Genomic DNA, 21,946 nt, shown 5'->3' on the forward strand with positions numbered 1-21,946 from the left:
GAGGATGGAACTGTGAAGTCCGTCTCCTGGGATCCGCAAGCTGAAGCCCTTACCCTAGTGCTTTGGAATGTGACCACAGGTCAGGCTTCCTGTGGCTGACAGAGGGTGAGAGCCATCCTAAGAATGTCATAAATGGCTCAAGTGCAACGTGGCAAACCCACATTGGACCACGGATCCAGGTCTCTTCTGCCGTTACCAAGGACGTGGAAGGAAATTCTAGGACCTCCAGGTTTGGGGGATGATGTGGGCAGTCCTTCCCTCCAAGATGAGACTTGTGACAGCCACACAAGGTTCATAATCAACTAGATATGGGAAAATGAACCAGTCCCTAAATAACAACACAGCTACACAGTGAATACGTAACTCCCTCTATTAAACGTTGATTTCAAAATTGTAATTAACCTGCTCTTGCCAACACATAATAAAAATCAGTCTAAAACACCAGCCTATCACTGGTGTCACTGGTTTCTTGAGCACCCCAAGAAACAGCCTACCATGCGATACGTTACTCAAGCAAGTTTGATTATCTCCTGGTTTCCATAGGGAATTGGCCCCAAGACCACCTGGAGGCCAAGTCTGTGGAGGCTCAAGTCTCTCCCAGGAGATGGTGTGGTAACTGCACAGAACCTAAATACTTCCTCTCATAGGCCCCCTGTTCTCTTCAGGTGACTGACAGCGAATCGTATGGAAATGGTTGGTGGGTAGTTGCTGTCCTGTATAATTTGAAAAACGACAGGAAACAAAATTGGCACAGGGCACATGTGGGCATCCTGCCTAATCTTTTTCATTTGAAGCTGATTGACATTTTAGATCTCGTAGCCAGAGGGTTGACTTACTCTACTCACTCAAAAACTGTCCTGGATGCTGAAGAGCAAGGGTTCCAACTTCCTCCCCACCGTGGTGCCAGCCTCTGTGTGTGTGTGTGTGTGTGTGTGTGTGTGTGTGTGTCCCTGAAAGCTCCATGGCTGGCAGTAGAGCAATGATTCACGGAGAGACAGAAATGAAACTTGGTTCAGTCTGACTAGTTAGCCAGTGCGGGGCCAAAGACAGCAGGCAGTATATTTTAGCCATATTAAAGCACAACACACTTTTGTTAAGAAGTTTCTCGGTGACACTTAACTCAGTCCCAAGTGTACAACAAAGGTGAAGACATGTTTACACTGAAAGTATGGCTTCTTCCATAAAGATGGGTTCTGTTGACTCAGAAACAATGCTAAAGATAAGGGTCTAGGGAGAATGACTGAGGTGAACAATGCCTGCAGAGGACAGGATTAGCTTGACCCTAAGATAGTATAAAGGTTACTTAGGACATTGTTAAGTACAAGGGCTATCTCTCCTAAGGATGGGTTTTCTGGACTTAGCAGCAGAGCTAAGGCTTAGGGGGGAAAGTCTGGGATAGACAAACTAATATTCTCGGAGATTCAGGAGAAACTCGGTCCTATAGATAGCAAAGATCACCAGGTTGTAAACTAAATCCTTTCCCAGGGTTCAAGGTGGAGGGAAGACAGGTAAACATCTTCTGCTTTTGGAGAGTCAACCCTGCGTGCCTCTTTCCTGCCTTCTCTAGTGCTTACCTGTGTTCACAAGGACCTTGTACCCACAACTCCTGCTTGTGTTCAGAAGTCTTCCTAGGCCTTCTGAGCCTTCCTAGAGCTGCACCAGTATTTCTTGACCCTTGGAGGGGAGAGAGAACAGGCCTTGGAAGATGTCAGAAAAAGCTACATGGGCTCTGTGCGTCCTCAGTTGTCCTGGGGTTGGCTGTTGGCTGCTCCTCCGGGCTGAACAGCAAAGAGTTCAGGCATAAAGGTGAGCGTCCTTTCTGCACCAAGAGTGCAGTGATGGTGTTTGGGAGCCCTAGGAGGCCCTATCAGCCACTGTGCTTTTGCCTCATACTACTTTGTGGGCGGACTGTCTCCCAGATCAAAGCATGCTCATGCTAACCTGACATGCTTGGCTAGTATCATGAAAACAGAACTTGCTAGGGTCTGCTGGGTAGGCTCCTTTTCCTAGTTTCAGTCAGAGTGTGCAGGCCCTGTCTTAGGACTGTCTGGGACAGCTGGCTGCTCCACATCACTGCGTGGGAGAAAAGGAACCCCGATCTTTTGGGTGTTTTGGTTTTTGAGGCAGGGTCTTCTCTATTTGTAGTTCTGGCTGTCCTGGACCTTGCTATGTAGACCAGGCTGGCCTCGAACTCACAGAGATCCTCTTGCCTCTGCCTCCTGAGTGCTGAGACTAAAGGCATGCACCACCATGCCTGCCTTGGCTCTTGCCTTTCTGATGATGCTCTGGAAAGTCCTACTGGACCACCAGCAGATTCCCTGAATAGAGCATAGCCCCACTACCTGCAAGGGCATCTGGGAAATGGCAGGCCAGCACAATAAGCTATGGATCCCAAGGGCCTTCGGATCCTACCACTAACACCCCACCTGTTTCTACTTCCTTGGCCTGTTCTCTACTCAGCAGGCAATGTTTTTGTTTCACACTCCCAGCGGCGGCACCGGACACCTGCAATTGTGTGGCAGGCCTGTGGGGTGGGAACAGGCTGGGCACCCCCTTCTTCATGGTGCCCTAGCCACCCCACTGCCTGCTCCTTCATGGGCCTTTGCGCACGTCAGCTTTCCCGCGTGGGGCCCCGAGATGTCACCTTTATGCCCTTTCTCAGGCAGCCTCTGAGCCTTCCCCCGCCTTTGCCATTAGCTGCTGTTTTCTTGAATTTCCCTCTCCGGCTCTATTTTGTGTGTCTGCTGTCACCTCTGCCCTCTGGAGTGGGGCCCCAGAAGCAGGGCGCCTTTGTCTGGGTGACTACTGTTGTGCCCTGGTGACACTGACTTACGCTTAGCAAGAGTTCAAGAATCATGGCTGGCCCTTTAGTCCTTGTAACTCTAGGGTGACAAAAGCCTTCTTATCACTTCGAGGGACTGTTTCTTTTTGTCACTGGCCTGTGCCATTTATCTGCTTTCCAGTTGCATTTTCTCTTATGGACGAAGATGAATTTCGCATACAAGATAAGTGGACTGCTCTTCTTTCATTTGTGTTATAAACACATTTTTAAAAATTACGTTCGTTAATTTAGTGTGTGTGTCTGTGTGTGTGTGTCTAAAACCTGCTGGAGTTGATTCTCGCTTTTCACCATGTGGGTTCTGGGGATTGAACTCAGATCTTCAGTCTTGATGGCAAGCTCCTTTGCCTGGTAAACCATCTCATCAGCTCTGTGGATGGTTTCCCCCTCTTTCCAGTTGTTGTTTACCTTTGTGGTACACTTTCCTTTGAGGTTTTCTTTTGTTTTGTTTGGGGGGGGGTGTATTTGGGACAGGGCTTCTCTGTGTAGCCATGGCTATACTGGAACTCACTCTGTAGACCTGGCTGACCGCAAACTCAGACATCTTCCTGCCTCTGCCTCCTGAGTGTTGGGATTGAAGTTGTGTGCCCCGCTTTCCTTTAGGTTTCTAATTCTTTCATAGTCAAGTTCATTAACCATCTCCCTCCATGTTCCTAGTAATTATGTAAAAATTCTCCTCCCCTGACTACGAGGCTCAGATTAGGGCTCTGTCTGTGGACAGGAGTGGGTGAGGTATTAAAGGTGGGCTGAGCCTGCAAGGTAGGGGAGGCTGGCCATCAGCTCAGCGGCCAGACAAGTGACATGGGGCAGGCACAGGACAGACAGGGCCCCGTTTGTGTTTGGAAATCTAAGCAGGGGCCAGCAGCTATGGGACAAAGCTGTGGGAGAAGGAAGGCCGATGACCTCCAAGGCTCACCTTAGGGATCAGGGTGGGAATGGTGTTCAGCAGGCGCAGAGCTCAAGGTCTGGTCCTCAAAGATCCAGAGCCTGTCTCACAAAAGAAAGCGAGGAACTAGCTTTCCTCAGGGCTGGGCCTAACAGAGAAGCAACTGCCCATGGAAATGGCTGCAGGACAGCCAGAAGTACCCATCAGTGGGCCAAGAGGGGTGGCCCGGGGCCAATTGCAGTAAGAGGACCTGGGGAGGCCAGAGCCTGTGTCACACTCAAGAGACAGAAGCCATGGTTTCATTCTCTGTCTGTTTATTTTCAGATAACAGGGGTCCCATCAGCTTGTACTCCCCAGAAAATCCTAAGTTTGTTTTTCATAATTTAATTCTAGAAAAGGTTCAACAACAGGAGCCAAGTACAACCTCACATTCAAATTGGAGTTCCAGATTAAGCAGCCTTCAAGGGTAATACTTGGCAGTGATGCGTGTGTGTGTGTGTGTGTGTGCGCACATGTGTGCACAGAATTTATAAAATGTTCCCTGTTGTGCCCCATATACCCTGTTAACAATTTCACTTTTCATCATCTGCTGTCCATGTGGGCAGTAAATGTTTGGCAAATACATAATTCAGTATAAGTCCCATACGATGGCATTTCACAACCAGGCCTAACCGCTGAGATATTACTTAATTTGTTAAAGTGATAAACAAGATTATGATGTGCAAACAAACAGGGCTTGTGCTCCAGCTGCGTCCAAGTTTATTTTACCAAGCTATAAACACAGGCCCTTTCTCCAGGCCCACTGATTGGGTTTCTCTTTCCTTTTGTCGGGGGACAAGAATGTAAAGGGGGAGCGGGAGCCCTCGCACTGGGCTTTCCGGCTTTGACTCTTGAAGGAACCTATTCATCCCCACTATTGGGCAATGTTGCCTGCCAAGGGTCCTTCTGGGGTTTCCCATGCAGAGACCTTGCCAAGCAGGAGATTCGATCTCGGCTTGACCAAGCTGGGCCCCACGCTCCGGGGATTCAGAGTTTTGTGAAGCAGGCTGAGAGCCTGGGGTCTTTGGGGGAGGAGGGCTAGAGGTCACAGCCCTCCCCCCACCTTACCCTGAACTGCTCCTCAACCAAGAGCCTCTAGTGTAATTCCATCTGAGGCCTGGTGATAAAAATTGAGGGCCTGGAATGGGGTCACTCTCCCCGGCTCCTGGAAGCCCATGCAAGAGGCGACAGGAGGCCTCTCCCAACTGGGCCCTGTGGCTTCCCTTGGGCTGGTAGCTCAACCCATAGAACCTGAGAACTCCCAAACTACCAGTATCTGCTAGCTTCTCAGCCCTTCTTAGCACAGGGTTGGCAAAGAACCCGTTTGTCTTCCGTGCCCTTGGAGGGCTGCAGCCGAGGGGTCAGGCAGCAGCTTGGACCTGCTGGCTCCACGCCGAGGCCCTTCCACAGGCATTACCTTCTCTTGCGCGTACAAGCCTCCAGCCGGCCCAGCTCCTCATAGGACTGGTAGAAGATGTCAAACTCCCTGGCGCCCCAGCCCCTCCAGACAGCCAGGCACCACTCCGTGTTTTCATTTGCAAAGCCGCACACTACCGTGTCCTTCGCTACCACTGCTGCGTCCATCAGGGCCCTGCAGAGAGATGGGGTCTGAGAACACCCGCAGGAGTCTTCACTAGGTCAGGGCAGGGCCTCCCTCTACTGGGTATATCCTTCAAGGGGGTGGAGTTACTAAGAGGGTGTCATAAACAGCTCAGCCTGGCTCTTGAAGGTACTTGAAGATCCCATTTCTCCCTAGTGGTCTGGCCTACGGGATGGGGCCTTATAACGTACCACAAAAGGCCAAGGCTATCACTTCACATTCATAATCCCTGGCTGTAGAATAACACTCTGGAAGGCCACTGGCTGACACAAGCATGGCAGCCGTCATGCGTGCCTCTCTCTGGAATTCTGGGGTCTAGAATAAACTACCAACCGAATATTACTCTTCAAGGACAACCCATGAAGGTCAGAGAGATAGTGAAGGGGCTTACCTCCCTGTGAGGCAAGTTGGATGACCTGATTTCAATCCCTGAAACCCCCGTGGAAGCAGGAGGGAATGAACCCCCACAAAGCTGTCCCTTGACTTCCACGTGCACACTGTGACATGCACCCATACCCAAGGTAAAGCAAACAAGGCTCGACCAAACGGTGTCCTTGTTGCAGGGTCCTCCTAGACCATCCTGCCGCACACTTAGGAAATTCAGAGGCATCCCTTAGACAGGAAGCCTACTGCCCCAAAACCACCACCGTTTACATTGTTTTGAGGTTATGAACTGTTTTCGCACGGTCTGTGGGTGCGTGACATGTTTCTGCTCAAGCCACAGTGAACGGCTCCCTGCAGCCTCCCTCCCCTGGTGGTGTCTCTGTGGGGCTGGCGGCCCATCTCTGGGCCTAGCTGCACCTCCTTCTCCGATGCCCACAGACTGAGCCCCACTAAATACTGGGACTCTCTTTCACCAGGGTATCAAGAGCCTCTGATCCTTCCATGCTCTATCAGCTGGCCAACTTGAGTCTTTCTCCTTCTAGCAAATGTGTCTGACACTTGATAAAACCTATCTCTTGGGGGGGGATAAATAGAAAAGTATACCAGGTACACTCAGAGTAGGCACGCCGAGGTCAGCTGAACTGGGTTCTGAAGACCTGCTTGTTTCCAGAAGCCCAGCTTGGAAGCAGGGAACTACTTGGGCACAAAGCTTCCTTTAACCGGGTCAGCCAGGGTTCAGGAGCGAAGCCTGATCTTGTTTCCAGAAGCGTTTACAGAGAAGATCCACTGCCCCAGGACTCACAGAGAGAGCTCGGGGCTGGCAGGCAGGGGACTGCAAGTGGCGTAAGTGACTGGCTGCCTGTTGCTGACTGTCCTGCTTTGTGCAGAATGGGATGATGTGAAGATATTCAAGATGAATAAAAACCTCTGCCTGTGGATGGGTGACAGCTCATGCTACCGGCAGGTCTAATATGACATGAAATAGTCCATACACGTTTGACTTCAGGGCTTCTCATGGGGAGCTTCAGGGTGCGGGATGAGGGGATAAACAGTGCCAGGAACTCTGGCTTAATGCCAGGTTCCCATCTCCCTGGTCTTGGAGACTGTACCCTGAGCTGGCATCCAACCCAGATGTCTTCACAGCGGGGACTGGCATGTCTTCTAGAGGTATTCACTACAGATTAGCACAGAATCACACCCTGTGGCTAAGGGAGGGCAGTAGCTGACTGAGACCCTGTCATCTAGTCCTATCTGGTGCTTCGTGGGCCAGGACGCCCACTGACAAGGCTCTCCTGTTCGGCAGGAAGGACAGTGAACCATTTGGAGGGACCCTCATTTCAATTACAGCTAAATCTGGCCCCAAGACACACCTTTGGCAGCGTGCTTGATCCACACCCCAGAAAGAGATATCCCTGGCCAGTGTCTGCTGCTCTAGCCAGCTGAGCCCCAGGGGCTGTCTAGAGGACCCCACCTTGCTTCGGTTTTGACTTGCAGCCACACTGGTGGATCAAGTGCTTATTTGGGAGACCACAGAGGAGGCAGGGCTGATGCTGTCTAGTGGGCATGTTAGTGAGCCCTGAGGTTACCCTCGCCCAGGCCCCACAGAATGGTTCTCACAGTCTTACCCGTGCGGGGTGAGCTCTCGGGCTTTTAAAACAGCGATGACTCTACCCCGCTGGGCACCTGAATCCTTCTCCAGGCCAATGACGATGATATCTCCGCCATGCCTAAGGAACCAAAATCAAGAAGAGAAAGTCTGCTCAGGAAGCTATACTCTAGTGGGTACGGGACCAGTGCTCTGGTAAGTACGGGGCCTGAGGTCTTTGTGAAGGGAGTGACGGTGGCGGTGCAATGTGATGCAAAAAAAGGATCTTCCATATTTAAAGAATCTAAGCATGGCTCTTGTTTTGCGGCACCTTGAGTTTTTTGGTGGAGAGATGAGCTCCTGTATGGACATTCTTAGATTCTCTGGAGAGCCTTCTTGGGAGAACTGCCTGGATGGATCTGGGAATCGTTAAAGAAGCCATAGGTTCCACTCACCCCAACCCAAAGCCAGGGCATCGGGCAGCTCAGAAATGGTTCTCCCAACAACACAAAACTTACCTAGGGACCCAAATGAGGTCTTTGACAGCAAGGACCTTTACAGCCTGCAGGTGTTGGCTGAACGTCTCCCCATCCATGGGGCTCAGGTCATGCTCAGTTCTGTCAGAGGTGACACTGGGTTCCTGCAGCCTGTCTGGGTCTTCATAATCGGCAGAGAAAGGCACGCTGGAATAGCTGGTCAGGGAGCTGGGCAGACTGGACGGGGACCTGGGATCACGGTGGGGCGGGGACGAAGAGTAGGAGGACATGGAACAGTAGTCGGTGAGGGAGTCCTGGTGGGTCAGGATCTGCATGCCCAGCTCCTCGCTGTACATGATGCTCACGTCCGCTATGCATTCTTCCTCAGGCTCCTTGGAGGTGGTCACGTGACCGCCTGGGGCTTCTGGAACTGAGGGCTGCACCGGAAACATGTCCCTGAGAGGACTGGGGTCTCCACAAAAGTACCGGGCACAGAGTTGGTAGGTGGCTGAACGATACATCACTAAGGAGTTGGCCTTGTCATCCAGGCACCAGACCACCTCCTCCCCACTGCAGTCTGAGCTGCACACAAGCGACGTCACCACGGACGGGGCTGCGTACGGCTCCAGCCGCCGGCTGATGTCCAGGACTGTGCAGTCAATGATGAGGAGGCCGGGCCCGTTGCTGTACCAGACCTCCAAACCACTGTTGACCACCTCCATCGCCTTCACGGGGTAGGGGTTCTGCCGTGAGTCTTCGTCTGGGATACAGAACTTGGACCTATTGGCTGTGTGTGAGCACAGGTAGGAACAGCTTTCCCTGGGGGTGCGTTGTCCCACAGGAAACACAGCCACGAGTCCGTCAGCCAGGCCCGCCAGTACCATAAAGGAGTTCTGTGGGGAAGGGACAGAGACACACGATGACGTCGTAGGCCACACATTCTGGGAGAGAACTCCCAGGCAGCAGACCCGTTTCCATACGTTCTTCATGCGGTCACATGATTTCCCTGTATGCCTCAGAGAGGCAAAGCCTTTGAACTCTCGGGCTGCTCAGGGGGGGTCTCAGACCTATGTCCAGAGAAGATGTAGCCCTGTCCCAGCAGATCTGGGCACGTGCTTGGTGCTGCAAGGCAAGGGGTGATCCAGAGAGAGCTGTACCCATAGGGCCGAGGGCATCAAGCAAGATGCCATGAAGGCCGGCATCACTGAAAGGCAGGGCAGGATGCCGTCCCGACTGTAAACACCTCACTGATGCCTTACCATGACAGCTGTTGTAGGCATGAGCAACTGTGTTCATTGCCCACACTAGGTAGAGTGCTACAGGAAAGCAGAGGCCAGGTCTCTGTGCTCAGCACTGTCATCTTGGCACTGGGCTGGCGTAGGCAAGGGCTGAGTCTCATTCATCTCTGTGGCCCTGGATTCTACTGTTCCCATTCAGTGAGAACGTACTTTTCTGGAAGAAACAGCTTCTAACTTAACTCTCCTGCAGGCCTGTCATGGGCCCCTGGGTGCACGTATGTATTAATGAGGACTCCGAGTTCCACGAAGCCTGATTTCCTCTTTAGCTACCCACCGGAGGTCACTAGGCAGAGGCCAAAGCTGCAGGTACAAAGCCAAGCTCAGGCTCCCCAGGACATCTCCCAGAACAGACAGAGAGTGTAGTGGGCCAGGGACAGTGCCACAGAACAAAGTCAGAGCTCAGGACAGAACAGGATCCCAGCCTTCTTCTAGCCAGGAGGCATGGCAGAAAGCCACTTTGTTAGGGGTCAGGGTGTGTGTGTGCATGCCGTATGTGTATGTGTGTGTGTGTGTGTGCGCGCAAGCTGTTCAGGGTGGAGGAGTGAGTGGCCTCTCAGTCATCATCCACAGTACGGAGCCCTAGGAAAGTTTCTCAGAATCCGTCTTCAGAGTTTAGGCCAATAAAGCAGCCAGAACAAACAGGCCATAGGTCTTTCTGGATCCTGGCTCTGCTGGCCAGCGTGGGGAACATCACGTCCACCCCACAGGATATGACTGTACTTGTGCGAGGACGCATGGATCTGCCCTGTGTGGCCTCCATAGGACAGCCTCCATGGGGGCAGGCACCCTGTGCAGGAGGCTCACACAGAACCTGCTTTATTTTCCCTGCTTAGGCAGGGGTGTGCCCTGGCTGGGGCTCTGGCTGTCGGGGTCCTTCAATAATGCTTTGTGGCCAGTTCTCCCGGGCCCCGTGAGGGGAAGATCCCAGTTGCCCAGGCCTGCCCCTAGGGCAACAGCCATAAATGACTCTAAGGTTCATTTCATACCTATTTTGTGTCTCTTCTTTTTTTCTTTTACAAAAAAAGAAGCCAGAACAGTGTGGGGAGAAATGCTCACGGGTTTGGTGACTACCAGGAAGTCACAGTAACTCTGGGCACCACAGGTTCAGAGACCTATCTCATTAGTGTTATCAGCCTCTGCAGATGGACAAATGGGCATCACATAGGTCAGTCAGCACATTTAAGAGAGATATGCCGGAGAGTGCTATCTGTGCCCTGCTGGAAAGCGCCCGCTACATCCACAGGCTCCTGCTGTCTGGATCCAGGGAGAGCAGCAGAGCTCGGGAGAGCAGGCACTGCCACCCAACCTTGTAAAAGCATCTGTTGTCTTGGAGGCTTACTGCCTCCGTCTGCTAACCTAGGCCTAGTCCTGAAAGCTTCTAGCCACCATCTAGGCCTAAGACTTACTACTGAATAAGCTTACCCTTTCTAGCTTTTTTTTTTTTTTTAAACTCTGGCTGGCTGGTTCAACTCAGCTGTTCTGGCTCAAAACTCCTCTGCAAGCTGACTGATTCAATCTGGCTTCTCTTACTTTCTCACCGAATAGCTCTGCTTGGCCTCAGACTAACTCTAGCAATCTGTTCTAATCTTCTGGCTCATTCTCATTCTCTTATTCTGTCTTCATCTGTATCTAGCTTGCTCTCTCTTCAACCAACTGTCTCTGTAAAACTCTCCCAGTAAAAACGACCTCTGAATTCCACGAACTGAACTGCCACCAAGGAAGCTCCACTCAGTCTCTCAACTCACTGACTCAACCGAACTGATTAAAACTCAGAGGTCTGCATGCCTCTCTCTCCTGGCTGCTGGGATTAAAGACGTGTACCACCACAAGCTGGACCTAAATTTATCTTTACCTGAAACTTGCTCTATACCAGGCTGGCCTCTCTCTCCTGGGATTAAAGGTGTGTCTGTATTCCAGCCAGAGTAGCCATATTGCTGGATTAAAGTTCCTCTCTACAACTTCTCAGAGGCTAGTCATGGTTCTAGATCCTGAAAGGTCACCAGAAGGGAAGGTGAAGCCCCTGCATCTACTGTTTGGAGGAGAAGGCCCAGGGCAAATAAAGGGATAGCCTTGCCAGCCCCAGTGAGGCTGGATTCAATGGCAAGACGTGGATCTGCTGGACAATGCTGGGCTGAGATCTGGAAGGAAAGCGAGTCATTGAGGGGAGGCAGAAAACAAACAGAAGGAAATCAGTTGTCCTCACTAATCAGGAAAGACAGTGGCCAGGGCAGGCCGGGGAGCAGCTCCTGACACCTCTGTCAGGAGAAGGCCTAGGTGCAATGGCTTACTTCATCATTCCCACCAATACACATCTCATCTGATCCCGGGGCGATGGCATTGGCTCACGGACAGTAGGCACTCCATGTTAATGATGGTCACCTGTGCCTCTAAAGCTGACTGTGACCTGGGCAAGGTGGCCCAGAAAGGTGTGACTCCCCTACCCCCAGCTCAATCCACTGTCCCCAGCAAGGAGATTCTCCCACACCAGGATGACAGACCTGAGTATGCCTTTCTCCCCACCTTACCTTTTTAATAACAGGCACTGCCAAGAAGCAGGTGACGACAGCCGGGGTGTCCAGGGCCTGCTGGGGCATGCTTAATGGACACATGCCCTTCAGGCTGTAGATATAGATTTTCTGGTCCTGAAAGAGCAGAGGAGCTCACTGTAAGAGCCAGATAAGGAAGTGACTGACATGTCCTATTAGAATGCTTTCAGCCTGGGAACCTCCTTTCAAAAAGCAGCATTTTGCTTGCTTACTCATTTCTGTTTTTTTATAGGAACTTTGAAAAATACAGAACAGTCTGGAAGAAAGTTATCGCCCAGAGTCCTTAGGAACGGGAAACAGAACATCCTAGAAGCTTGCCGTGGGTGTGTGTGAGCAGGGCACCAGCAAAGTCAGGTCGCAACACAGTGACCCGTCACAACACCTTCATGCTCTCTAGGGCGGATATGGGCTCACCTCCTCTGCCCATCACCTTTCCACACATTTCGTGAATTTGTTGTCTTTATAAAGAATTACATCTGGATGGGCATTCTTAAAGATCTGCCTTTGTGTATTAGAACAAATTCTTAATTCTTGAGGCCTCAGCCTCATGTGATTTTTTTTTTTTGGGGGGGGAGATCTCTTACATATTTAGCTACGTTTCTAAACAGTCATGTAGAAGGACCAGGATGATCCTTTCCTTACTCATAGCCCCAGAGACCTTGATTTGGGGCAGTGTTTGGATTTCTCACAAGACAGCTACTTGAGTCTTCCAATAACTTTTGCATGTGGAATCAGAAGGTCTTTGGGGATGAGCTGTGTTCTCTGGCTCTCACAGTGTCATGAGGAAACACGGCGTGCCATCGACACACCCAGTTTGTCCTGCTGAGGGTCTCTATCTATCCTCACCATCTTGAACACTAGTTGCCAGCTGGTGACAGTGAGCAGGAGCCAGCAGCCAGTCCCCTGATGACATTGTTTTAGGGATTGCTCAGGGACAGCTGGGATTACCTGATAGTCAAGTGGATCTGGACACCTAGTGTCTTTCCAAATCTGCACCCGCTCCCTGGGAACTGCATCCCTCTAGAGCTCATCCTGACATGGGCCCTGCAGGCTGGCAGTTACCTCGGTGGCTATCCACACTGAGCTCTGGACCTTGAGCTGACAGCTCAGCTTCATCCCGGGGCAGGTCATCCTCTGCACTTCCAGAAGGCCCTTCTCTGTGTTGACCACCGTGTAGTTCCTGCGGTTGGCAACAACGTGTGGTCAGTTCCAGATAGCCAGGGGCCACCACCCCCTTCCCCAGGCTGATGCAATGGCCTTGGAAGAGGTGTAATCATTTAAAAGTGTGAAGGGTCTGTCGTGGGTTCATGTTTTAAAGATTTGGTTCCCAGATGTACGCACTACTTCGGGAGGCTGCAGAAACGTTGGGAAGTGGGGCCTGGCTGGAGGGGGTTATCACACTGGTAGCACGGCAGAAGTAAAGGAAAGCCTCTGCCGCCATGATATTCTTCCCAACTGCAAGAGACCCGGACAGCAGGGACCAGACACAGTGAGGCGGGGTCAGTCATGCACCCTTGAGTCGTTCCTGTCCAGTATTCTGTTCACAGCGACACAAAGGCAACCGCCCATAGAGGACACTGACTTCTACTCTGTTCACCACTAGAAATCAGAGCACACCTTGCCACGTTCTGAGAGAATCAAGGACCAGCCTTCATGACGCTGGGTACAGCCGGCTTTGCGCACTGTGCAAGGCTTGAACACGGAAGAGAAAAGACATTCCAGCGGGAGGCCGGCCTCCTTTCCTTGTGTGACCCCTGCGGGTTGAGACAGCCGCCCCAACATGGTGACATAGGAAACCTCCACCGGGCTGCTGACTGCCCTCCCATCGACCAGAGCCCGCCCATCACAGAAACATGGGCAGCCTCTTAGGCCAAGTGGATAGCCCCAGGCTAAAGATAAGATGTTTCAATCCTACACTTGACTGGGTGGGGCTCAAGACATGCCCCCAACCTGGATGCTCTGAGAACCAGCCCATAGTTAGTAAGGAGAGCATGTTCTTGGCTCACAGGCACAGATGTGTCCAGCGCCACTACCTCTCCATGCAACCTCAATGTCCTTTGCATGGATGAGGGAATGGAACCAGAGAACAGAAGTGGTTAGTTGGTTGGTTAACTGCACTCCCCAGGGCACAGGGCTCTTTCCCCTAGCCAGAGAGAGAGAGAGAGAGAGAGAGAGAGAGAGAGAGAGAGAGAGAGAGAAACAGCAGACAGAACCTATGCTCTACTATATGGTCTTTCCTGCAGTCATATGTTAGAAGGCCTTCACCATCCCTGACTGACACCAAGTAGCTGCAAATGATAAAAGTGGGTGCAAAACCTGCAAACTAAACTTTTGTCAAAGTTCTATCTCCTCATTTTAGTCTTTTTTTTTTCCTATGTGTTAAAAAAAAAAAAAAACCTTAATGATACTTTAAATACATTTGTATAAGAACAATAAAAATACAGGGACATGACCAGAGTCTAGCCACAGTGCTGTGACATTGTTCTGGGGTTCCTGCCTCTTTTCCTTTCATCTTTCATGGATAAATCTCAGGTTCTTCTCTACATCACCCTCTAGATTCCTTGCTCTGTGTGCCCAGGTAGAAGCCCTTTCACCACCTACTTCTTCAGGCGGCTGGAAGTTCTTAAGGACCTTCTCTTCCTACTGAGAATGCTCATTTTGTTCCCAGGCTCAACTCTGCAGCATCCTGCTTCTATGTGAAATGAAGGGTGAAGCAAACATCCCCAGGTGGGTGATAGAGGGCCCCAGCATACACCCTAGGCTGGCTCTGGGGTTCCAATTACACTCCCTGAAGCCTTGCTTCCTTGCTTCTCCTTTGTTAAATGTTCCAGGCCAGGCCCAGGAATCAGCCTGATGAATCTGATGAACCACACTTTCTCTTGGTACTTAGAGACCATGTCTAGATCCTGGGAGTACCAATGACATTTCTTTGGTTTTTCTTTTTAGTCTTCTCCAACGGAAAGAACTGGAAATGTGAGTTTATTTCCCCGCTCTGTCCAGGCCTGCCCACTGCCAGCCTAAGAGCGTAAGATCCATGCAGACTTCAAGCAGGCTGACCTCAGAGAAACTCAGTCATTGCACTGATCCTGCCTTCTTAAGCCTCACACTGTCAGTCTCCCCAGATTGAAGCACCTGTAAGTGCTCTCCACTGGGACCCCCTGAGGACTACTTTAGCCTGGGAAAGTCTCACATCCAGAGTGGGAGGGGTCACATGCCCTGGACAACCCTACAGGCCATCACACAAGACCTCCATTCTATGCAGATTCAGCCATTGTCACTCTCCTTCCCATGCCTCTTGCCTCTGGGTCTCAGGAATTCTTTCCCCCTGGGGGGGGCTTTCCCCCACTTTCCCCCAGACCCCTGGCCCTCTGCCACCAACTGTTCTCTGGGTCACATCACTCTGAGCACCAAATGCCTCCCCACCCTTTCCCAGCTCTTCAGCTCACTCTGCCTTGGGTCCTAGCTAGCTGGGGACCTTCTTGCTTTCAAGGGTCCCCATCATATGGTCTCAGGTCCCATGGGTCTTCTCTCTAAATGCTCCCTTGAAAGACCCCCCAAGTCCTGTTCCCTCACTCCTTCCTTCCTGATAAAACAGGCTTTTAGCCACCCCTGGCAGCCTAGGAGTTGGGGTGAGCCAAACCTGGGAGCAGAAGTCATGTAGCCAGGCTGGTAGGTTTCTTTGCAGTCTGCAGGGGGACTCAGTATTTCCCTGAAGGCATCCTAGCTCCCTAGATCATGGTGGTCATTTTGAATCTTCTCTTTTCTTCTGGGATATCTCATGTCCCCATCCTCACTTCCTTTCTACCACTTCACTATGAAAGAGAGCTGAAACCATAAGGGACTGCCAGTGTCCAGTTATTACAGGGTAACCCTTCAGCTCTGGTTCCCTGTCTCTGTTTGGCTCTGGTCCTTTGGCTTTCTTACTACAGGCCATTGGCTGCTCACTCGTCCACCTCCAGTATCCTCTGATGTTCGTGCTCAGAGTTGGAATAGCTTCATCTTGAAGCAACACTCCCTGGAATTGGACTTCCAACACACCCAACACTTTCTCTGCTTCCCTTAGCTTCAAAGCTCTCTCTTCTCTCTCCCCACTCTCTCCAGGGTTTCTTTGTGTAGCCCTGGCTGTCCTAGAACTCACTCTATTGACCAGGCTGACTCTGAACTCATAGATCCATCTGACTCTGCCTCCCAAGAGGTGAGATTAAAGGCATGTGCCACCAGTTCCCAGCCCTTCTTTCTTGAATGGACTCCAACCACGCTTTGAACTCTGTTGTCTGCTAAATTGGCATCACTGGCATCATCCATTGGCATCATTGCTTTTCTGTTCCCAGTACCACCCAAGACATAGGCAGAGAAGGACAGACTGAAGAGGTTACCTGGACTCCTCCTTCCCATCCCAGAAAACCACAGTGTACTCTTGGCTTTGGGATGAAAAGAAGGCTGACTGCTTCCCACAGGGCAGCATGTACATGAAGGTGGCAAAGGTCGGGTCCTTCATCTGGCTCACCACAGACAGGGCCAGAGGGCGCTGTAGAAGAAAGGTTCCTAGTGAGCACAGCTGGTCAGTTTCCCCACACAGGGCCACCTGGCACAAGCCAGGGCAATGTGAGAATCTTCCCATCAGGATTAGCTTAACACATGCCTGAAAAGGCTTCATAACACCCGCCTCCCAAATAAAAGCCTTTCATAGCCTCTGGATTATCAGGGCTACAGTACTAGGCTCAGATGCTTTGGAGTCAAAGGCCCATTGCATCCTACCTTAAGTCCAGGGTCATACACTTTTGTAAGGGCTCTGACTCAGATTCTATTCATAATTCATTACAGCAATTTGATTTGATGGACAAATGCTAAGCTTGATATTAGGGGCCTCTTCCAACAAATGAAGACCTATCTTAAAAATGTAATACAGTCCCTGCTGCTCACAGGCAAACCTTCCAAAGAGAAATGTCCCTTCCTCTGCATGGGAACTACATTGCCACAGTGGGTTTGTTATATCAATTGAATGGGGCTCAAAAAGTTCCAGATTTCAGAGTGTTCAACCGACATGTAAATATTCTAAAAATCTGAAAAACTCCATAATTTGAATACTTCTTGTCTAGAATATACATGTTGTGGAGAAAAAGAAAGGTAACTTTCCCACAGACACATAGACACACAGACACACACACTCACGCCAAGGAACTAAAGCTCTCTCTGGAAGAAATGAGCAGAGAAGTTTGCCCAGGTGGGTGTCCTTCATGAAGGTGAGTGAGCAGGCACACACATGCATTGGAGACCCGCGGCCCAGACCAGCAGGGGAAGACGGGCCCGGGCTCCACCCTGTTCTGGTACCTTCTCTGGCTTTGTGTCCCAGCACTCCATCATGAGCGCCTGGAGTCGATGGAACTGTACTTCTTCTGGCTGCCCCAGAAGTGGCCGGATGCCCTTGGACAGCTTCTTGGCAATCTGAAGCTGGTGGTGGCCCAGGGCAGGGCGCTGTCCCGACAGCAGCTCGTAAAGCACCATGCCATAGGAGAACATATCTACCTGGGCAGAAAGGCAAGCCAAGTTAGGTCTCCCACCTGGGCCCAGCATCCTCAGAAATGAGGAAGAAACGGGAAGGGACAAGCAGACGAGAAAAACATGGGTTCTCCTGTTCACCAATTTTATATATCTACTCCAATCTGTTCAAACATCCAGACAGCCATCTGATCACCTATCCTTTCATTCGTTTCTCTAACCATTTATCCTTCCTTCTACCTGCATTATTATGTGTCCTCCCATCCATCCATTTGTCCATTTACACACAGAAATTCCTACCTGCCAGGCACTGATTAAGGGCTTCAAAGCCAAGATGCCAGAGGGCTGTATATGAAACCATAAAAGGGGCATGTCTTCTAGATAACAACTTGTGTGTTTCCCATTTTAATTGTTATCAAAAGACCCAGCAAGGAAAGAGTGGAACAGGCACAATCTGTATAGGCTGGGAGACAACTTTCGTAGGAGAATGTCTGAGATGGAGTCGGCAGTTTTGAATGTGACTATTTCTATCACGGCCTCAGTGTTCGGTGAAGACCTTGTCCAGGTCACCTGCCACCGAGAAGCCTTTTACTTCTGTTGCTTTGATTTGCCTGTTCCATCGTGGGCAACAGCCATGGTTGCCGAGTTAACCCACGCATGCTTAGGTCATTCTTAAGGTCTGTGACCCGTCTGGAAATAATGCAATAGTGAGAAATCAGAGAGCAAGTGACACAGGGGCTCAGCCGGTCAAGGCACTAGCCACTTCTCCCGATGAGCTAAGTCCGATTCCCAGAACCTACGCCATGGAAGGAGAGAACTAACTCCTCCTGCAAGTTGTCTTCTGATTTCTACACACAGGTGCCCCCTAAATAAATACGTAAGAACATACATGCAATAAAAATAAGTTTGAGTCAAAGGGGAGGTAATGGACAGGCTGGCATGCCATGCATCTACCAAGATGCCCCTGTCCACACTACAGCTGGCCGCACAGCTGCCTGGAAAGCCACACTCATTTCCCTGGCACCCACTCCCTCCCTTCTGGCCTGGCGTGTAACCAGAACCTGCGGTATCAGGAACTTCTCCCACCTTTATTGTGTATGCTCCTCAAGAGCACCCTGAAAGGTGGCCTTCCCATCCTGCGCTTCAGATGAGGTAGTGGGCACCTAACGCGCAGATACACTCCTGTCCTGGACTCTCGGATCTATCTACGTCTGAAGCCAAGGCTGGAGAGATGGCTCAGTGGGTAAGGGGCTGGCTGTGAAAGCACGAAGGTCTAAGTTCTGGTGCCCAGCACCTACGAAAGGGCTGGGCGTGGCAGTGTGTGGTGTCTGGGATCCCAACACTGGGAGGTGAAGATAGGAGGATCCAGTGGCTCACTGGCCAACGAGTCTAGGCAATCAGTGAGCTAGCTCCAGGTTCGGTGAGAGAGCCTGCTTCCAAACCCGAGGTGGATGGTGACAGGGAGATGCTAAGGTTGACGGATCAGAGAGCATACCTGTGTACGCAAGTGTGCACACACAGACAAATGAAAAAATATGTCTACAGCTAAGGACAGGCCAGCTTTCTAACAAGGAGGCAGGCACAGGCTCTAGAACCTTCTGGTTAGAGCTGCAAGCTCCCTCACTGAGCGTAAGTGAAGTGAGGTGTCCCCAGAGCCTCAGGACTGCCTGTCTGGCTTTTCATTGGGTGGAGACTCCTGCACATCTGGGCTTGGGGAAGACAGTGGGACAGGCAGATACCTTCTCGTCATACACGATACGAGGCCTGATCTCTGGAGCCTGGTAGCCGGGTGTGCCCTCCACACCCAGAGCACCCTCGTGAAAGGATTGCCGAGAGATGCCGTAGTCTGACAGCTTGATGTTGATGTGTTCCTTGATGCTCAGGGACCACACCAGGATGTTGTCTGACTTGAGGTCGCAGAAGATGATGTTCTTCTTGTGCAGGTAGGCCAGGCCCGAGGCAATCTGGTAGGCTATTTTTTGGGTGAGCATGTGTCCCAGGGGCATAAAGGAAGAATCTTGGAGAGAAAGCATTATCTACGTTCAAATTTATCAAACTTAAGATCAAATCAAATTAGCATTCCAGAACCTGTCTTTCATTCTTCCCCTGCCTCCCCTATTTTAGTTTAAATAGTTAAAGGGTTGGCTTGTATGGCACTATTGGGAAGTGATGCAAGGTGGGGTTTTGTGCTGGCTAGTTTCATGTCAACTTGACCCAGGCTAGAGTCAGTTTGGAAGAAAGGACCTCACTTGAGAAAATGCAACCTGTCCCCCACTGGCCTGTGGGCAAGCCTGCTGTGCATTTTCTAGACTGATGATTGATGTGGGAGTGCCCAGCCCACTCTGGGCAGTTTTATCTCAGGTGTGGTCCTGGGATGTAGAGCAAGCAGGCTGAGCAAACCTACAAGTAGAGTTCCTCCATATCTGCTGCATCAGCTCCTGCCCCAGCTTCCCTGGATGATGGATGACTGTAAACTGAAATATCCTTTTCTCCCCATACTGCTTTTAGTTACGGTGTTTTATTACAGCAATACAAACCCTAACTAAGATAGGCATCACAGAAGGAAGCGAGTTTACTAGGGACATACCTTTGAAGGGGCCATCGGGACTCTAACCTTTCCATCTTTTTTCTTAACCTCCTATATGACACTACATGAGTAGCCTTATCTGTCACATGACCGCATCATAAAGCACCACATAACCACAGGCCCAAAGAACAAAGCCAGCTGATGATGGACTGAAATCTGTAAAACCATGAGCCAAAATAAACCTTTCCTTGTCATAAGTTGTTTTATCTCGGGCATTTTGTCACAGTGACAGAAAACTAACACATCCCCTAGTACTTTAAATTCCATGGATACATTCTTGTTCTTCTTCATGCTAGAGGTCAGAAGGGATGAAGAATGACTCTAAGTGAAGCAGTGTGCATTTGGGATAAAAATGCTCATTCTTAGGGATCCTTTCTCGGTAGGCCAAGTGCGGAGCTGCAGGTGTTTTCATTAACGTTTAAGCAATTTTAAACTCATTCAGGCCAACCTTGTCCTGTGTTCAAGGGTAAACTAAAGATACAGAAATTTCATAAATCTTTCCCATTTTCCCTGAGGTTGAGAAGTGACTGGTTAGTGGCAGTTCTTTCTTAGTGAAGGTGGGCCAGCTCCTCCCCTCCAGCAGTAGTTTGGGGGTAGGTAACCACTTCTTCAGGAGAATTCTCTTTAAGGTTTTGTGTGTTTGTTTGTTTTGTTTTTTAGGAATAAGATATGGCAGACAGGTTCCCAGACTCTTCCTTAACTTGTGTCTAGTGTGTCCGTGTGGTTACAGGCGCAACTTAGTGATGCAGCTGTGGCTTGAGGTACCAGCTGCTGCTATGTCTTGGGCCAACAGTGTTATCTCCTCCGAGGCTCTGTGTCTCCCAGTCTGGGCTGTTTTCCTCTTCTTTCAAGACTTGAGATTTGCTTCTGTCTGACCCAAAAGTGTGAGTTCTTGGGCTTCCCCAGCCTGCCTTGCCCTATGTTTGGAATTGGCAGGGGACCTGCTGTGGGGCTGGGCATTCCCTGGCTCACTGAGAATGCCCACAGATTTGCTTTTGCAACCAAGACAGAGCTGTGGGATAGGACCTAAGGCTTCCCAGAGGCCCGCCCTCCTGCGCTAGGGCTCGGCTGGCGGCTGCAGGCAGGGGCCCTGTGGAATGGTCTCAGAGGGGCAGTACCTTTGGCATTCTCAGACAGCACGGTGTTGAGGCTGCTCAGTGGGGCGAGCTCCAGAGCGAAGCAGAGGGGGTGGATGCTGATGCCGATGAGCGACACGATGCAGGGGTGCTGCAAGGCATGCAGCATGCTGGTCTCCTGCCGGAAATCGGAGAAGTTCTTCATGGCATCCATGGCTCTCAGGTGCCTCAGCATGGTGTCTGCAGGACAAAGCAGGGCTGTCTAGGGAGAACAGCAGGTGCGGGACACGGACCTCCCTGCTGGACCTAAGGCAAGGTAGACTCAGGTCTAGACCAGATAGGTTGTCTCCTAAGACAGGAGAGTCAGGGCAGATTACAGGGACAACAGAAGTGAAGAAGCCCCTTGGTCTGGGCCTGGTAACCTCCCCTCTGACTGGAAATCAAAAACTTCAACAAAGCTGACAGAACTACCCAGAGCTCCTTCAGGGACACTATTCCCTTTCCTAAGCAGCACTTCTAGAAGGAGTATTCAAACCAACGAAAGGACTACGCTTGCCACAGGACAGAGCGTAGGAGACCCATTGAGCTTCCCTACCTCAGCGTCCTGTCTCAACACTAATCCTCAACAAGTACCCAGTAAAAAGCACCCAGCAATTTCCTTGACAAGAAGGAGAGTCCCTAAGATGGGAAAAATACATGAACTCGGTCATATTTTTGTACTTAATTATTAAAACTTTTGCTTAGTTTTTGAGCCTGGTTGTAAATTTCAGATACAAAATCACGTGCACATGGGTCCTTAGGGGGCTGGCTTTCCTGAGTGGCCACACCCATGGCTCAGGTGGGTGCTAGTATCCTTTTTTAAGGGTGTCTCCTTTTCCCTCTGATGGCTCAGCGCTTACATCTACAGCGCACTCTGTCTCTATAAAGACTCAGTGCCTTTGCTTTATTGTGGCTCATTACCAAATTCTTTCCTATGCTGTATCCAAGGATCCCAAAGGGAGATCCCCAGGCTGCTGGCTGTTGGGCTATGTCTTCCTGCTGCCCATGAAGACACCAAGCCTCTCCCTTTCTCAAGCGCTAATGTGACCTTGTCATTTGTGACAGTCACTGAGTTCCATCGGGCTCCCTCAG

General features: G+C 50.7%; 1 protein-coding gene across 2 annotated transcripts in view; it reads right to left on the bottom strand.

Annotated features, from left to right (window-relative positions):
* Positions 1–4,022: 4,022 nt before the first annotated feature.
* Lrrk1 (leucine rich repeat kinase 1) overlaps positions 4,023–21,946 on the bottom strand; it is a 136,026-nt gene continuing 118,102 nt past the window's right edge. For both annotated transcript variants that reach the window (XM_021633271.2, XM_060367294.1), the window contains 9 exons: positions 20,858–21,055; positions 18,892–19,169; positions 16,985–17,179; positions 16,030–16,181; positions 12,716–12,833; positions 11,633–11,749; positions 7,852–8,702; positions 7,374–7,475; positions 4,023–5,355 (listed from right to left, as the gene is read on the bottom strand). In XM_021633271.2, the coding sequence (XP_021488946.1) occupies positions 5,178–5,355; positions 7,374–7,475; positions 7,852–8,702; positions 11,633–11,749; positions 12,716–12,833; positions 16,030–16,181; positions 16,985–17,179; positions 18,892–19,169; positions 20,858–21,055 (2,189 nt within the window). In that variant the 3' untranslated portion in view covers positions 4,023–5,177. The remainder of the gene's footprint in view (positions 5,356–7,373; positions 7,476–7,851; positions 8,703–11,632; positions 11,750–12,715; positions 12,834–16,029; positions 16,182–16,984; positions 17,180–18,891; positions 19,170–20,857; positions 21,056–21,946) is intronic.

The sequence above is a fragment of the Meriones unguiculatus genome, chromosome 14 (genome assembly GCF_030254825.1).
Source record: "Meriones unguiculatus strain TT.TT164.6M chromosome 14, Bangor_MerUng_6.1, whole genome shotgun sequence".
Taxonomy (NCBI): Eukaryota; Metazoa; Chordata; class Mammalia; order Rodentia; family Muridae; genus Meriones; species Meriones unguiculatus.